General features: G+C 40.5%; 1 protein-coding gene across 23 annotated transcripts in view; it reads left to right on the top strand.

The window, feature by feature from the left end:
- mark3a (MAP/microtubule affinity-regulating kinase 3a) overlaps positions 1-17,997 on the top strand; it is a 54,832-nt gene that overhangs the window by 14,324 nt on the left and 22,511 nt on the right. For 16 of the 23 annotated variants that reach the window (XR_013503668.1, XR_013503667.1, XM_078277917.1 and 13 more), the window contains 7 exons: positions 4,209-4,257; positions 6,201-6,266; positions 8,532-8,602; positions 10,396-10,452; positions 13,237-13,473; positions 14,262-14,402; positions 16,119-16,218. Coding sequence is in view for 21 of the 23 variants with exons in the window: in XM_078277917.1 (XP_078134043.1) it covers positions 4,209-4,257; positions 6,201-6,266; positions 8,532-8,602; positions 10,396-10,452; positions 13,237-13,473; positions 14,262-14,402; positions 16,119-16,218 (721 nt within the window). In the remaining 2 variants the exon portion in view is untranslated. The remainder of the gene's footprint in view (positions 1-4,208; positions 4,258-6,200; positions 6,267-8,531; positions 8,603-10,395; positions 10,453-13,236; positions 13,474-14,261; positions 14,403-16,118; positions 16,219-17,997) is intronic. The other 7 variants (XM_078277928.1, XM_078277921.1, XM_078277927.1 and 4 more) reach the window with 1 other exon arrangement.

Here is a 17,997-nt window from a genome sequence, read left to right as displayed (position 1 = left end):
TTTGACTGCTTTAAGGTGACCACTAACAACATTTTCAGTATTTTCTTGTGAAATACTATAAATTTTGACTTTTTCAGGCCTCTAAAAATGATTCAAATGAAACAATCGCGTACATTTAGTTTTTAATTGAACTGCAACTGAAATAGAAATACAACCAGGGATGAGAAGTAACCAATAGACATGGCTTCATATTCATATGATATTCATAACAAATTACAGTTTTGAATGAATCCCAGAATACATCTTTTGGTTATATCACTGTTATGTGACCCAGATATTGTAATATCACAGGTACACGGCATATGAAGTAAACTACGCCTCTTTATTATCATCATAAAAACATTTTTTTTGTGTCTTAAATAAACATAAAACTGACAATTACCATCAACAGTGATACCCCTTAGGACCTTAGCTAATCTTAGCGATGAATTGCGGTTAAACAAAGAATTGGTGATTATGTCAAAAAATTGCGATTAGACAGTTATGTAATAGTTGTCACAGGCCGACCTGGCAAGAAAGGTTTCAAACTCCTAACCTGTTGCTGAAGTTTGTTGTTCTGTTGAAGTCTGCAGGCCGATCCCAAGCAGCCATTTCTTCATCTGTGGCCTCGTAACTTCAGAAGTCTGAGATCAACCCGTTTTCTGTAAAGTCTCCTGATCTCAGTGTGATTGGAGCAGTTTATTTGAACCAGAGTGTTTATTCCCTCAGGTTCATTTGTGTGTCCAGATGGGAACAATAAAATTGGAGCATTAGAGAGACCAAATAACATCACTGTGAAGTCTCCCTTGTTCAGGACGCTGAGCTTAACAAAAAACTGCAGTCTGGGTATTTTTTCTCTCGCCTGAAATAAACCCCGGGGGTCACTTACAGCAAAAGAAGTTGCACAGACGTCCATCGTTCTTAGCTGATGTTGCTGTAATCTCATTTGTTGTGACTCGCCTTTAACTCTCTGACCTGGTGTGATGAACGTTTCCCAGAAACGTGCAGTAAATGATCAAAATCTGCAGGATTTTTGTTTACGAGCCTCCGATAAGTTATAATTTATGCAACCTAAACAGGAAAATGCAGTTTCCCCCTATTGTTTGGACTGAAACAAGGCGACTGAAAGGTGTGATTTCACCCTCAAACTGTGTGTCATTTGTCCTGAAGGTGCTTTGTCTAGATCACAAGAGCGATTGTGTAATCGGGACAGCTTGATTGCATCATCGCGGTGGTATGACTGGATCACCAGCAGGTTTACCTTGTTACATCCATTATGTGGTGAATCATCGCGTGCTTTTTCCACTAATTCTGTTAACATACCTGACAAAGTATTTCCATGTACATGTTGGTTCTTTAAACCTACCCAGGTGTCAAAAGGACTGTTTTTGCTCTGCAGGACATTACAGACTGTCAGTAACAAAGTATTAATATGCTAGTCTCAGACTGACAACCTAAATACCAAAAACAGATCTGTTCTCTCTACTACTCAGTATTACAGAGTATTTTCAGTGTAATGATGAGCAGATCGGTATTACAGGCAGAGTGTAATGACAGTGAGGAGAGACCTTAGGCTCTTCTTTTTCTTCTCCTACTCCTCCTCGTAGCAGCCAGACTCGTCCTGGCTCAGTTTGTGAACTAAACCATAGCAGTCACCTATCGGGACGCCCCAGCTTTTTTTTGGACAGAGCCACGGTGCCTCTACAAAACGGCCTCGGGAAGGAACATGTTTTGGTGGAACATGGGTACATTCAAAAGTTGTTTTAGTTGTGTAACAGAGAACTCCGATTGGACAGATAGTCTAGCTAGCTGTCTGGATTTACCCTGCAGAGATCTGAGGAGCAGTTAACCATAGTCCTCACAAATCCACCGGAGTTTAGAACATCTCATAACTGCCGGACATCCGGCAGAAAAGAAGGACATCCGGTGGATCCTTCGTCGGCACCGAAACAATTCCCTAAATGAATCGTCGTCGATATAGACTATATGCACGGCAGTTACAGTGAAGCAGTCCTTGGTGAAGAAATTCTTAGATCTCAGGCTCCCTCCAACAATGTTCTTACAAAATATGTATAGAAATCGGCTAAATGTAGGATTAGAATTAAAAATAAAATCTATTGTGGTTGGTAGGCAGGGTTACAATAACAGTTAAATGTAAATGTGTAATAAGAAGTTTGTAGAAAGGTATTCACATAAATATATATAAAAAGATAACAGTGCTGCTGGAACATTTCCAATGAACAATTTTTAATAATTAATCTTGTAAGCAAGTAAAAATGTCAGTCATTTTGGTGGTTAATGCTTTAACAATGGTTTTGGGTGTTTTAATTAATGGAACAGTTTGTTTGAATGTTTTTCAAACAAAATTAATAATTTGAACACTTTGAGCTCCGATAACTTTGGAAATACATGTTCTGCTGTATGTATTTGTTGGTTTGGTGGGAGTATTTTAGTGTGTGTGTGTTTTCTGGCTGCGCAGCCTCACGACTTGCCCACACTGTGGCTACTCCTGCCTCATGAAACATTGATGCCTTTTTATATTTTTATGGAAGGGAAGAGGGCGAGGTGTAGTTAACAGCGGATCAATAATAAATAGCACTCAGTTCCTTTTTGTGCCTCGTACAACGGAAGACTAAAAAGCACTTTTGGCCGTTACAAATCTGCTTGTCTGGTCACTCTGAGTGCTGATGGGGGAAGAGAGCGTGTGTTGACTGAGTGTCTTGTTATTAGTGCAGAGGCGGGAGATGTGATGGTGCATGTTTAGCTTCATTCAGATCCTCTCAGGCCGGATCAAACCGACTCTGTGCTGCTGCACGGGATCCTGTTGCGATTGTGTTTCGGCGCTGACAAAATGATCACATTTCCTTGTGCAATGTGTTGATGTTGGTACAGCACAAGGACCAGTGTTTGGGTTTCTGAACTCATCTCTTGTTAAAAACAGCAGTGTTGTGGCCAGGTTGGCACAGCGGGTAGAGCAGGCACACATATACTGAGAGGTTTATGTCTCGACGCAGAGGTCCAGGGTTTGAATCCGACCTGTGACGATTTCCTGCATGTCTTCCCCCTTTCTCACCTAGCTGTCCTGTCAAATTTTGGTCCAAATTTTTCCCGGATTACGGGTTTCCTTGTCACCAGCAATGTGACACAAACCATGTTCTCAAGTCTCTCCACTGGCTACCTGTCAAATATAATTATTTATATTTAAGATTCTCACATTAACACAGAGCTTTGCAAGGTAACTCCGATTCCCCGCTTGGGCGCGCCTGCGCTGCCTTCCGCTTTTGTTCCGTCCTCCGCCACGCACCATACCACACCGGGAGCGTATCAGAAGCGGAGCGTCTTGCTGCCCAACTCGCAGATTTTATTGTCTCTATAGGCTACTTTACAGAACAATCACGTTTTTATTAAGCTAGTATCTACCTTCCATTCCATGTACTCCTGTAATTAAACTCCGTACCTTCTCTTTTCTGGTGTTGTCCTTTTATAAAAAATAAAAAAGATCAGTGATGTCATATTTAGGTTTTTCAACCTCCAAGATTAATCTCTCGTTGTCCGTGGTGTTGTAGATGAAACATAAACTATAGTGGGGGGTGTCGTTTGGCAAACTGACTGGATAGTCTCGTCGTTTCACTTCCCGTCCGGCTGTTCAAACGGCTCGTGTGAAAATAGACCTGCTTCACGCACGCTTCTGGGACGCGGTGTGGCTGGGGGAAGATCAAATAATGACTTGAATGGCCGATTGCTCACGGGGCACTCCACACACCCACATCTATCATAATGTATGCTTTATGTAAAGCACTTTGTGATTATCTGTGGAAAGCGCTTTATAAATACATTTTATAGATATTTGTTATATGCTTTTTTTTTTTTCCTTAATGCTGTGGTATATTGGTACAGTTTGACACACTGAAAATAGTCCCCAAAATTCTGTTTGTGTGCTCAAACTGTAAAGAGGGACAACTACCCCTCAAGATGGACAGACATTTTAATAACTTTAGTGTAAACGCTGTCGGCGCTTTCCTCCTTATTTCTCGTTTTTAATATCATGTTTTTTAATCCAGAGGGGTTGAATTCAGTTTACCACTCCTTTTGTATTTGTCAGTTACTGTATGTGCTGTCCTGAGCTCACCAAATCAAAACATATTCCTATTAACTAAGTTGAAATGTCAATAAAATCTTGAAACCCACAGAGTGAACTATAAACTTTCTTTTTCCCTCTTCCATTTCAGCTCTTCAGAGAAGTTAGAATAATGAAGATTTTGAATCATCCCAATATAGGTAAGTGCATCATACACTTCATAAACGCAGTATATTGGCACTAACGGCATCCTTTCACATGTGTTTTGAGACTTGGATATAAGTAATGTAGGAGAAATGTGTGGTGGACTAGTTGAGAAGTTCCACACGTGGAAGTTCAGACGTTAAAAAATATTGTTGTGCCAAAAGTGAAGATCAACATGCTGCCAGCATGGATTTCATCAGCCTGCCTTAACTTATAAGTGCTGCTGTTTGAGCAGTTTTTTTATTTCCTTTTTATTTTGTTTTTGTTCACACAGACGTATTATTTAAAATCCAACATTCCTGGCAAAAGTGAACGTTTGTGTAAATATAGCCGCCATCAAAAGCATGAGGGAAGCTTAAACACTGCAGCCTATGCCAAAAAAAAAGAAGAAAGTATGTAAAATTTAAATGTTTGATGAAACATCTGGGACATTATATTGTGGACCATTGATGTGACTAAAACTGGAAGGTTATTCTCTACTTTTTGTTTTGGGATTAGAAAATGAAGCCGCTTTGATTTTAAACAAAGAGAGCACACTGTCTGGAGCAGCACAAACTTTAGCATCGCACAGCCGGCTGCCAGAGCAAATGCCAACTAACAACAAACCACTGCAGCACCGAGACGCCAATAACACAAAAAGCTCAGCAGTGATGAGAAATGGCATCATGGGATGTTTAGGGTTGTAACAGTTATTTTCATTATCTAATTGATAATGAAAATAGTTTCTTGATCTCTTCACTTCGTGTTTCGTACAGAAAATTTAAAATTTAAAAAAAAAAAGAATAAAAAAAAAAAAGTGTCACCAATTTCTTAAGGCACAAGACAACAAGAATAAATTAAGGTTATTAATATCATAGACTACAAGAACAAGATGTTTTTAAAGAAAAAACCAAAAGAAGACACTTTTAAAGCAAGTAAATTAACAGTAGGTAATTGACATCCATGGTTTGATTGCGACTTGCGGACCTTTTTTTTTTTTTTTTTTCTCCTTTACTGTCATTGTTCAACTGTCCACAAAGGCAAACGTGTCGGAAAATAATCTGGAATTAAATTAATAAATTAATACATAAAGTACTGTGGGTGAGGTTGAAATATAGTAAAAGTTTGTAGGTTAAAGCACATTTTCTTTCAAAAGTTGTAACAAAGAGAAGCAGCAATCCTCACATTGAAGAAGCTGGATTCTGGAAATATTTGGCTTCTTTTTCCTGAGGAAAAAAAACTCAATTCATTATCCAAATAGTTACTTTTTTGATGAAGCCACTAATCATTTCAGCTGTTAGTGGTGTTCATAAGGACCGGCGACAAGCCTCCAAAAAGTCTCAAGGCTCCAAAATGTGTTTTTCTCTTATTGTACGTGAACTCAATTACACACACACACACAGACACACAGACACAGATTGTGTACATCAGACAAACCTTCCCTAATGTGTTTGGTTTTGGAGACGCGTTTCCCCGCTAATTCCTTTTAATTTCCTTTCCCTGCGCTCCATGATTTTCCTCTGCAGAAATGTGATTATAATTAACAGGGTGATAGTAAACACTCAGCAGCCAACACTCACCATCTCTCCCTCATTGTCTTTCATTCCCACCTTGTCTATATTTAGCAGTGCAGCCCTCAGCCGCTCATCACACTTCCCTCTTTTATACCTTCGAGCTGAACACACTGCAGCTTTTGTACTGTACAGTAAATATTGAGTGCTGCTAAGCTCGGCTCAATGCTGTTACATGATCACCACACACACACACAGACGCACACACAGAGATCCACGTAACTTCACTTTCTCTTTTCTCTCTAGGTGCCTGTTTGGAAACATGTTTGCCGTTTGTGCCCATACATAGGTTACCATCTCTGTCTGAATCTCCTCCATCTTTAGGAAATAATTTAATTTATAATTTCCGCTCTCTTTCTTCTTCTCTCTCTCTCTCTTCCTCCATTTAGTCAAGCTCTTTGAAGTGATTGAGACGGAGAGGACGCTCTACCTGGTGATGGAGTACGCCAGTGGAGGTGAGACGGAAATACGAATGTCAAGATCTTGTTGCTGCACACTAAACTCCCCATGTCTGACTAAGAAATGCACACACAGCTGGTGTACAGAAGACCAGATATAGTCGATAGAAATCTGTATGCTGTGTGCTGCTCCCAAACGTCATAAGTATGATTTATTAACACCAGAGTGTGATATATGTGTGCGTTAATAATTCATACACACTGGGAGCTGCATATAGTCTGCAGACTCTGCTTCTACCTGAAAGTACAAATGTAGAACATAAATCTGAGTGGTGTTTACAGTATGATTGAGCGTAAAGAGATGACTCGTGCCGTTGTTTAAGTTGAGGTTGCTTACAGAACATATGGACATGCAGTTAAGTCCATAACATGAAACATGAAATCAGCATCTTTACAATAATATATAGAGTATAACGCTTTATTTTAAGGGTCCATTGTTTCCAATTTTTCTTTCTATAATGTTTACTGGTGAGGATGTAATTTGGCAATTAATTGGAAGTGTATCGACTGAACACTAAGTGCGTTTCCATCCACATGTAGTGTGAATACACCCGAAATTTTAACTTTTTGAATTTTGAGCTAAAGAAGCTGATGAAACAAAATGCGAAAAAGTGCAATTGAAACCGAGCATGAATTCGCATTCTTCTTTTGCCGAGGAACATACTGACCCCTAAAGTAATGCTTAAGCAAACATAGTTTCTGAAAATGTGTGAAACTTTCAAGCTGCTCCCTGAAGGTTGGAACATGGAAAGAGACGGTGACATAAGTCAATGCAGAGACACAAATAGGTCCCCTGGAAACACAAAGCAGGAAACTAATGCTGGTGGACTGCCATCAGCTCCATGGATTTCTACATGTCTGAAACCAAAACGTCGACTTTATCAACATCTATGTTTTTATTAAGTTAACTTGTTCGGCCTCGACCAGATTATGAACACACTTCGGCCACTTGGTGGAGATTCTCCTCCTCTGTAGCCCCACATAACTCATAACTCATAACTGTCTGTGACTGGGTCTCTGTTTTAGGGATGACTCTGTAAAGGTAAATTATAGGGATGCACCGATACTTTTTTAATATATAAAGACCAAGTACTTACTTAATATTCCCTCTGGGGTCCGAGGGTGTTTCAGACATACAGATGATACAGACATTCCCTTCAGCCTCACCTCTACTTTGTTTTAGTGATTTATTAGAGGTGTTAGCATGCTAAACTAAGATGAACGTGGTAAACATTATACCTGCTTATGTTTAGTATGCTGATGTTAGCATGTAGCTCAAAGCCCCACTGGGCCTAAGTTTGTGATTTTTTTACTTTTAAACTTGAGAAGTTGCCTCAGCATTATTGAATTCTGCAGGAAGGTCATGCTGCCAGAAAATGTTTTAAACATAATTTCAACTCCCATTCATACATGAACCAAAGTTCTAGTTTTTCTCTTTACGTGTGTGTGTGTGTGTGTGTGTGTGTGTGTGTGTGTGTTTGTGTGTTTGTTTGTTTAATGGCACTCTCATTTCTAAAGCAAGGCTACAATTTCTTTCCTGCTTTCCAGTTTTCTTCCCTAATTTCAACCCCCATGAACCGTACACGCTGTGCCCTTTAGCTCTGACATGCTAAGTGTTAGCTGCCACATTCTGTCTTTAGCAGTTGAGTCAGAGAGAAGCAACAAATTGTTGGTTTTCTAGAGCTCTGAAGTGCACAAAATGTACACTTTGACCGCCTCTGCAGGTCAGCGGCGAGAGTGGGAGGGTTTTGAGGTTTCAGGAAAAGTGGGGGAGGCGTTTTGGTTGCTTATTTTTTTTGTTTAGTTCCTCTTTTTTCGCCTCGGTATGGAGACACACACACACACACACACACACACACACGGCAACCACTCAAGTTTAATTAGCACACAAGCAAGCGTAGTCACGTTTTGGCTGGAAGTGTGAAGTGTGGGCAGAGGGAAGGGTCTGCTGCCTGGGCAGAGATGGGCAGCAGCTTTGTGCCTCCAGGAGGGGCTCAGTGTGGAGAAGGCAGCACCGAGCTCGCCCTCAATATGGTCAACAAACGCCCTGGAACCATGCACATGGGTGACGGCCAGCTGCTCCAGAAAAGTTCATTGTGAAGTTATTTGTATCTGCTTATTCGTAGAAGTTGAAAGTCACTTTCTGTTTCTCTCTGTCATTTCGTTATTCTCTGACTTCTCATCCATTGCTCTTTCTGTCTTTTGCGGTCTTTGTCATCTTCTAATTCCTTCTGTATCTCTCTCTCTCTGTCTCTTCTGCAGGAGAGGTCTTTGACTACCTGGTTGCACATGGACGAATGAAGGAAAAAGAGGCCAGGGCTAAATTTAGACAGGTACCCAGCTTTCTCCCCCTGCAGTGTTCTGGTTTCACACCTCTTCTCCCGGCTCTACCTCACACAGGTCGCCATCCTCTGTCCTCATTCTGGGACAGAAATGTCTCTTGTTGTCTTAAAGACTGATGAGAAACGTCCAGACCTGCTTCTTTCCCCATCACTCACCCCTCAATGACTCACACACACGGTGCAAAGGCATCGAGTCTTGTTTGACAATAAGCAACTTTACTATTTTGCGTTCAAAGGAAGGTTAAGAAGTTCTAGAGACACCAAAATGTCTTAATACATTTCTGTTGCTGTCAGTTTAGTCTATATATTGACAACGGTTCATTTACGGGATAGTTCCGGGGCCGGCAGAGGTTTCGCCGGATGTCCCTCACCTTCTGCTTTCTTTGTGTTGGCATTCTAAACTCCTGTCGATTCTGGAAACATCCTCCGAGCTAGAACTGACAATGAAATTATATTAATCTTTTTTTGAGAGAAATTCTCATCGCACCCTCAACAGCCATTTTAATTCCAGAGCTCGCCGCCCGGTGCACATGTTCCACCAAAACAAGTTCCTTCCCGAGGCTATTTTGCAGAGGCAATTATTTGGGGTTTGAACTGTTTGTTAATTTGAAGACATTACTATGGGCTCTAGGAATCTTTTCTAGCAGTTTGTATACTAAACAATCAAAGGAATAATTCATCATTCTGAGATGGGTCAAAACTTCTACGACACCAAATTTGCAAATCGAGACCTTTCTTAACAAATGTCTGTTGCTGAGAAATATTGTCCACACTTACTGTGAGGTAGTCACTGTTAGCAAAGAACTGCATGTTAGTGAGGCATGACAACATCTTTTCAAATCTCGAAAAGAAAGCAAACAACTCAAAAACCTTTTTGTCTTTGAATTGTATGACCGAACATGGCCACAGTTTTTAGGCTTCATCAGATAAGACCGTGTCATGCAGCTAAAACATGTTAAGTGATTGTTCTGTGAAAATGTATCTTATTTAGTTGTGGCTGTTCTACTTTATGAACTTTTTCCACTTCGTCTTCAAAGAATCTTCATACTCTGTTTACAGACAATCCCAGTCTTCATGTTTGACTATAAACAACCATGATACAGTGTTTTTTTTTTTTATATATATATATATATAATATCACACACACACACACACACACAAAACTTGTGCCTTTTTGTAACATTTTCAATGATGGTTTGGTGTCATTTGCCAGTTCCTGTTCTTTCTGAAGGCAGCAGCATTTTGCAGCAGTGTGGATTTGGAAATATTGGCTTCAGCAAAAATGGAGCCAACCAAATGTGGATCTTTTGTACTGCAAATACAAAGTACATGCACTCCAAATCTGTTCAGGCTAGCAAAGGGGTTTCTATCACAGAGCTGCAAAGGGTGGATGTTATAGATTTACAGCCGTGGTAATGTTTTCTCAACACCTTGCTCTATTCAAATTAGAGCTGAAGATGCAAAACAAAGAGAAATAAATAAACTTAACTGGGAGGAGTGAACATTAAATCTTAACTGGGAGGAGTAAACCTTTCAAAAGTGTCAAACCCCTGTTTGCCCTGATATGATAAAGCCTCACAGCCTTTCTGTAGAATTAGTGCAGGCTGTTATCTGGACTGTGAGACCGATACATATTATGCACAGAGAAAGCCAGTTCGCTCACACTCCTCGCCACATCTCTTCCTCCTCCTCCTCCTCCTCCTCCTCCACCACATCCTTTATCACAGTCTGAGAACAGAGTGCCAGCCATTTCACTAAACTCTTGTCTTTTTCCCATGGTACAGATTGTATCGGCGGTGCAGTACTGCCACCAGAAGCACATTGTTCACAGAGACCTCAAGGTGAGTTCAGAGAAGCCACACTGGCTGCTAGCAGAACATGATCAACTTGACAGAATCTTCCATCGACTAGAATGCTCTGCAGCTACATGATGGGTTGTTGTGCAACTATTATCAACATCTGTGTTCTCCTGAGTTTAAGTTTTTTTGAGATAAGACCATCAACCAACCAGGGTGAATGTCGATCCATTTCAAGAGTCTGAACAGTACTGGGTTATTAAGAGTTAAAACTAGGGCTGTCAATCAATTAAAAAATGTAATCTAATTAATTACATGCTCTGTGATTAATTAATCGCATACATAATTAACGGTGCCTGAACCGATACTTTTTAAGAAAGTAAAAAAAAAAAAAAAAGGGTACTAAACAGTTGGTGACATTAAAGAACGGCTTGTTTATTGCTAAGGCCATATGGTCAAAATTAAATGATTTAATAATAATGTGTAACAATAACTTATTTCACTAGTAAATTGCTGTTGAACAACAAACAACCACCAGATGGTAAAAGACATTTACAATAACTTCAAATGCACCACGAGGCTGTAGTTTACCAGTTTCATTGAACGCACCGTCTGTGTTGTTTCTCCGACGGCAGCTGCAGATTGTTACATCCCGGTGTTGAATCCTCTACAGTAAAACACAGTCACACTTTACACCGTTTAGCGTTAGCTGTCAGCATTTTAACCGCGTTTAATCCAGCTACTAGCTAGCGGTAGGCTAACGTTAGCTGCTGTCGAGTATAGTGTTAACTAGCGTCACGTGCAGCGGTGTTTGTGTTGTCTGTATCGTCTTTATCATCAGAGAGAAGTGCAGACATATCAGTGGCACCAGATTTCGGTAGCCAGGGTTTTTTTTTTACAAGCAAATGTTCCAATTAATGATCCAGGCAGCACATTCTCATCTCCCGCCTTCATTTTACAGTCGAATGGTGGCTAGAACGGCTCCGAGTTGAACATTAATATGGAATGGATTAATCTGCGGGTTTTTTTTTAACGCATTATTTTTTTCTCAGATTAATTGTTATTTTGACAGCCCTAGTTAAAACGCGCATTTTCCGATTTATTTTTGTATTATACATACATTTTTAGCAAGAACTCCTGCGATTTGGTTATAAAAATATTGTAACAAAGACATGAACTGACACAGGACATTTTCAATTGATCTTGGTCTCAAACATTTGAGCAACAGTAAATCTGAAAGGTAGAAGAGCCTTAATTAAAACACAAGTACACAAATGCCCTGTGACAATGTAAGCATGTCTAAATGTCCAAAACTACTATGAAAATAAGTTTTTACTTGTGTATAGTTTATACACAGTTTTACCTTGCAAACCAAAAACCTATCTAGTTCCCTCCTATTACCTAAACTTCTAGTTTCCAGATACTGTGTACTGATATATCTGTGATATGGAGCCGGTAAATATATGTGCAGATATATCGGTGAACATCACCGATTGGGGATATTTGTGAGTATTTGGAGGCTTAATGACGTTTTTAGCTCCGATTTCCAGCTGCAGAAAACTTAGTTTTTAAGATTATAATTTGCATTATAGAGCTAAAAAAAAATGATGACTCCTTTTTAGTCAAATTCATGTTTATCAGTCGTCCTTTTGAAGAGTTTCAATGTACAATCTGTCTCCATGTTTTGAGGCTAATTACCTCTGACTCCTATTGGATAGAAAGGTCACAGTGTAGGGAGCTGATGTCAGTGTTGCCTGTTTTATCACTCTCGTCTCAACTCCCATATTCCCACTGACGACTCTAACACAGCACGTCTATTTCCAAAAACATTGCATATGCTGCTAATGAGGCACTACTTTGCCCTTTCCTTTTTTTTTTTCTTTTTTTTTTTAAGCTGTACAACCATCTTTTCAAAACTCATTATGCCACAAATGAGTGTCCCCTCTGAACTGCTCACATGTTCTGCACCACATCACCCGTTGCATTGTAAATGGACCTCCTCTATTTCGTGACACCGCTTTCCGTCTCGGGGTATAAATATTGATGCTTCTGTGTTTTCATCTCACCGTCGGTGGGAGTGATTATGGTCAGCCACGTTACAATGAGTGTTGTTTATCCCCTCATGGTTGATCCTCGGGCTCAGTGGAAGATTTCTCCTCCTCCTCCTGCTCTCTTTGCTCCAGCCTCCTAATTAGTCTTTGGCCTACAGCTGCATGGGAGCAGATGTTGGACTTGAAATCCTCACCTACGCTTAGAACACTTTGATTCACAAATGAGATGTTAACTGTTTTTATTAGATCAGACTACTTCAAACCTGATCACTTGATGAATATGAAGTGTTAGTTGTGTTCATTTTTATTTGTGAGAAAGGATCAATCAATTAGTCAAGTCGCAGAGAAATGTATCCGCAACAGTTTTGATGTTTTGAATTGTTTTAAGTCATTTATGAACTAAAAAGGCCCAAATTTGTTTTCATCCAGCCTTTAAAATGTGAAGATTTGCTGTTTTTCCTCTGTTGTATATTCTAGTGAATTAATTATCTTTGGGTTTTAAACTCTTGGTTGGGAAAGTGGCAAGTGGAAGACTTTTTTTAACAATTAAGGGAAGAGTTCATCGTTCTGAGAAACGTGCTTCATGCTGAGGGTTAGATGACAAGATTGATTAATTGAAATCCCAACCCTGACTGTGAAACTGAATTAAAAATACTTTAAGTAGCTTTGAGGAATACACTTTGAATGTCCATCGGTTTAAAAACGACTGAATGAGCTGATGTACAGTAATGAACTGGATAGATGTGCTGTAGGTGAACCTTTTCGTGTCTGTACTCAGGCGGAGAACCTGCTCCTCGACGCAGACATGAACATCAAGATCGCAGATTTCGGCTTCAGCAACGAGTTCACTATGGGCAACAAGCTGGACACGTTCTGTGGCTCCCCGCCGTATGCAGCGCCCGAGCTTTTCCAGGGGAAGAAGTACGACGGGCCGGAGGTGGACGTCTGGAGCCTGGGGGTCATACTGTACACGCTGGTCAGTGGCTCGCTGCCCTTCGATGGACAGAACCTCAAGGTAGGAGGCCGTGGCCGTGCTGCAGTTTAAACATCTACCATAATGTTGTTTAAAAATCTGAATCGGAAACGGGACATCTTTACGATCACAAAAACATCAGAGACACATACGGAGTACTGTGGTCATAAATGAGGCTAGTGTGATCTGTGATGAAAACACACACACGTTTGTATTTTAATTCTTCTTTAAAATGTAAAAATTGGGATGCATAAATAATGTTTATGTAACAACCAGACCGTTCTGTTCTATAATGGACCTTCATTTTCATGTATTCCCTAAAGACCCTAAAGAGATTATGAAGTTACGTAAATGATAGAGTAGATTTATTATATTTTCTTTCATACACGCACTCATGCAAGGTGCTGGTTACCTGGGTGATATAAGTGTGTACTGGTATTTTAATTTTTGGTGTTGGACTCGGCAGTACGTGTGTAGACCTGTACGTCTTTGGGTCCAAATTGTCCAAATAATTCTGTAAGCGCTCGCCACCTCTTACAGTTCTGGTTCACTGGCTACAATTTCATTATATGTGACTCAAGTATTTAGCTGTGTAATGATGGTGTGAAAGCAGACATCAGAGCCACTTTAAGTTGCTCCTGCCAGTGTGTATCTTTTTAGATATAAGCAAATGTAGACCTTAGAAGCTATTACTGCGTCACATTTCTTCCAGCATGAAGAGGAAATCCATGTGTTGATTTCTTCCGATGTTCAGTTGGCATTCCAAAATGTGACCCGTTGCATGTTTAAGTGCCGTTGCTGATGCCTGGTCGTGGCTCTTCTCCCTGCAGGAGCTGCGGGAGCGCGTGCTCCGGGGGAAGTACCGCATCCCGTTCTACATGTCCACGGACTGCGAGAACCTCCTCAAACGCTTCCTGGTGCTCAACCCGGCCAAGCGGGGGACTCTCGAGGTGAGGGAGGACGCAGACAATGTAAATATACCTTTTCAATTCCTATCTCACTCCCCCCAGCTAGTCTGCACCATCGGAGAATGCCATCTATCCACACCCCCCTCTTCATGTCCTCTGACGCCCACAGTGTCCGGTTTCCTGTGAGCGCCTGGCCCACACTCTCCTCCTTCTTTCTGTAATGCATCATCATCCTTGTGTTTGTACCAAAGTCTTTCTTGTTCACTTCTCTGCCTTCATCTATGAGTGGAGGGCACTTAAAACCAGCTCAGTCGAGTCTAAGCTGGTATCAATAGACTGTGTACGGTTTTTAAAGGTTTATTCGTGACTGAGACCTCACCAAAATAGACAATTAATGATTTTGTCTGCACAAATGCAAAAATCACTGGGGCGCCTCGGTAGCCGAAAGGTTACAGCGCCATATGACTGCAACGACCCCGGTTCGATTTCAGCTGTGGGACATTTATTGCATGTCATACCCAATTTATTTATTAAATTAGATTTAACACGTTTTGGCTTTGTGGCCGGAAGTGTTGCTCAAGTTTTGACCTCTGAATAAAGTTTATTAAAGGTCATAATGTGTCGAAATGCCCTGACAGATACAAGTTAAACAGCGTTATTTCATTTTCCACAATTCCTTTCTCGGATAATCCTAAAAATATTTGGGCATTTTTGTTTCTTTTAGAGTGTCTGCTGGGATAAAAATAGTTGTTTTGATGTAAGAGGCAGAGAGGACGGAGAGAGAACTGCTCCACAGATCAATCAGAGCGGCAGTCACATTGTCAGAAAAGTGTTAATGATCTTTTTTCTAGCTGTGATCGTGCAGCTCTGCCTGACACCCAGCAGTGCATCATTAACATATAAAACACAATTTCTTTTCACGAACATTTTTAGCACATGGGCTCTAAACTTGATCAGCTTTAAAGGCAGTCTTGTGTTGTTGTTTTTTTAAATGGGACATTTGATCAAAGAGGTTTGGTTTACATCTTTCAGCTTTTTATAATAAGGAAACAGTTTTATTGTGTCTTGTTGAATGTAAGTGAATTATCCAAAATGTTGTTGGCTGGACTGTGAGGGCCACATGCGTTGGCCTCAGATGCCACATGATTGGCCTGGGTTATATCAGAAGCTCTGCTTACATCAGAGCAGGGCCAGCGGTAATTAGTTAGGCTCTGTCCTCTCTTAAAACCCCCGGAGAGCAATTGATCAGCTCCAAAATTTAAGTAAAGGTGCAAACAAATTAGATGCAGCGCAGAACAATATGGACGTTGCTGTCAAAGGCCAGAACAAAATACACATGAAATATGCAATTTTCTTCTCTGCCTTTTCTTTAAAGTGCAGAAGTTGGTGCTTAAATTAACTTAAAACTTGCAGGGAGCACACCAAAACAATATATATTATAGGAATAGATATTCCTGTATAATCTCTGGCTTTTAAAATTGTTTAATAGGCATTCATAAGAACAGATTAACAGTTAACAACCTAGTCTGTTTTAAGTGTGATTTTTATAGTTGTATGTTTACAGCATAGCTTTGGGGATTATTGATTGTTGTGGCTTTATTTAAATTCAACTTCACGTCAAATGGAGATGCCACCACTGGGACCCCAATAAATGAGAGCTTCGGGCTGCTCATTTCTTTTTGGAAATATTTATGTATATTTGGTTTGTCATTATTAGTGTTTTGTTTTAGTAAAATTCAGCATGAGTCTGGCTCTAATTGTCTCACTTTGCTTTTGCAGCAAATCATGAAAGATCGATGGATCAATGCAGGATTTGAAGAGGACGAGCTAAAGCCTTACACTGAGCCAGAGCTGGACATCACGGATCAGAAGAGAATAGGTAAAAAAAAAAAAAAAAGCCTGTAAAGTCATATGACTGCATTTGAAGAAGCTTTATGACCATTGTGCCTGTGGAAGCCTGATCTCCTTTCCGTTTTTTTTATTACAGCAACGATGTGTGCGTTGCTGAAAGTGTGTGAGGCGTTTTTAACGTTAACAAGGTCACAGAGCTGGTCTCATTATTTCAGCGATGAAGAGCTTTAAAAGAAAAGATGAAACGTGAGGATGAATAAATAAACGGGAGCAGTGCTGCTGCATGCAAATAGAATGAGAGAGAGAGAGAAGCCTCTCCATCGTGCCCTGGATGGGAGCTGTAAACGGGGGGGAGTTCTTATGTAACAGCAGCTGGGGATGGCTGTCGGTGCACATGCGTCAGCGCAACCTCCCAGTCTCCCAGTCAATGCAGGGGAAAAGAGAAGCTGGGGGAGATGTCTTAATGTTGCTAAGGAATCCCTGAATCCTAAATAATGCATTTAGAACTTTACATAAACCTTTTCCCAAATAAAAAACAGAACAAAAACCACCAAATGGAAAAATGCTTTAAACTGCAGAAACTTCAGGAGCGATGTGAACAATACCTGTGGGAAAAAAACAGCACGTGCATGTCTTTAAATGTGTTGGCAGTTTGACATGGAGTAAATTTTACATAATTCACGGGGGGGGGGGGGGCAATCTTACAAAGTTGGACTTGGGGGGGCTTTCCCACTGACCTTATTTAATTCGGTTGAATAGCACTAGAGTTCGTTTGCCCCCTTGGTGTAGTTTGTTGGGGCAGGTGTGAATGCGCAACCGCACTCGGGTGCGCACCAAAAGCGGACCAAACAAGCATACCGAGACCTGCCTGATGAGGTGGTCTCGCTTCGCTTTCAAACGAACTCTGGGGCGGTTGGTTTGTGGTGAGAACATGATCGGACTTCGAACCGCACTACCTACTGTACGTGTTCTCCTGAGGTCTGAGCTAAACGTCTCCTATGGTCAGGTGTGCTTTGCCATCTGTGATGCAGCAGAGCAGCAAACTGTAGCAGCTTGCAGTGTTTCTCTCACAGAAATAGACTCGCCGTCACTCTCATCTCCGGGGTCAAACCAGCCGCTGCTAAGTGCTGAAGTTGGCGACACACAAGTCTCTGTGACAATGTCTGATTATTTGAATGAAATGAGCTGCTTTGACCACGGAGATGAAAGAAGTGAGCAGAGTGAACGTTCTTGCGTGGTTTGTAATGATGCATTTTGGTACGCTTGGATTTGTGAAATGAAACTGAACCATGGGAAACATTGCTCCAAGTTTACAAACTCATCAACGAATAGCAAACAAACTATAGGTGTGAAAATACTCTTAGTAACATTTGTGTAACCCTTTCAGCACATTTGAACTGAATGCCGTCACATTGATGTAAAGGCGGCAGCAGCACAAAGTTCAGTACACAGAGAGAGATCAAATGCATGTCTTGTTCTGCCTTATTAAGAGCACTGTAATACATTTATTAATTGATTATCATCTTATGGACACAGGCATTAACACATCTTTGAATGAGCCATTAAGATCAGAGCTGAAACAATGTCAGTTAATCAATCAAGGAAATTAATCTGCAAAATTTTTTTTTTATTTGAAAATTCCTTTACTTCCATTCTGTCAAAGGTGAATTATTGCTGGTCCTCTATGATAGTGAATGGTTTGTTGGGCTTTTGTACAAGACATTTTTTTTAGTTCTGGTAACTGAAGTACATTTTTCACTAATTGACATTGTTGAGACTGAATGATTAAATAAAAATGGGTGGGGTG

This window comes from Sander vitreus, chromosome 20 (genome assembly GCF_031162955.1).
Source record: "Sander vitreus isolate 19-12246 chromosome 20, sanVit1, whole genome shotgun sequence".
In the NCBI taxonomy this organism is placed as follows: domain Eukaryota; kingdom Metazoa; phylum Chordata; class Actinopteri; order Perciformes; family Percidae; genus Sander; species Sander vitreus.
The sequence above is the reverse complement of the archived record's forward strand: the minus strand, read 5'-3'. Positions and strand labels throughout refer to the sequence as shown.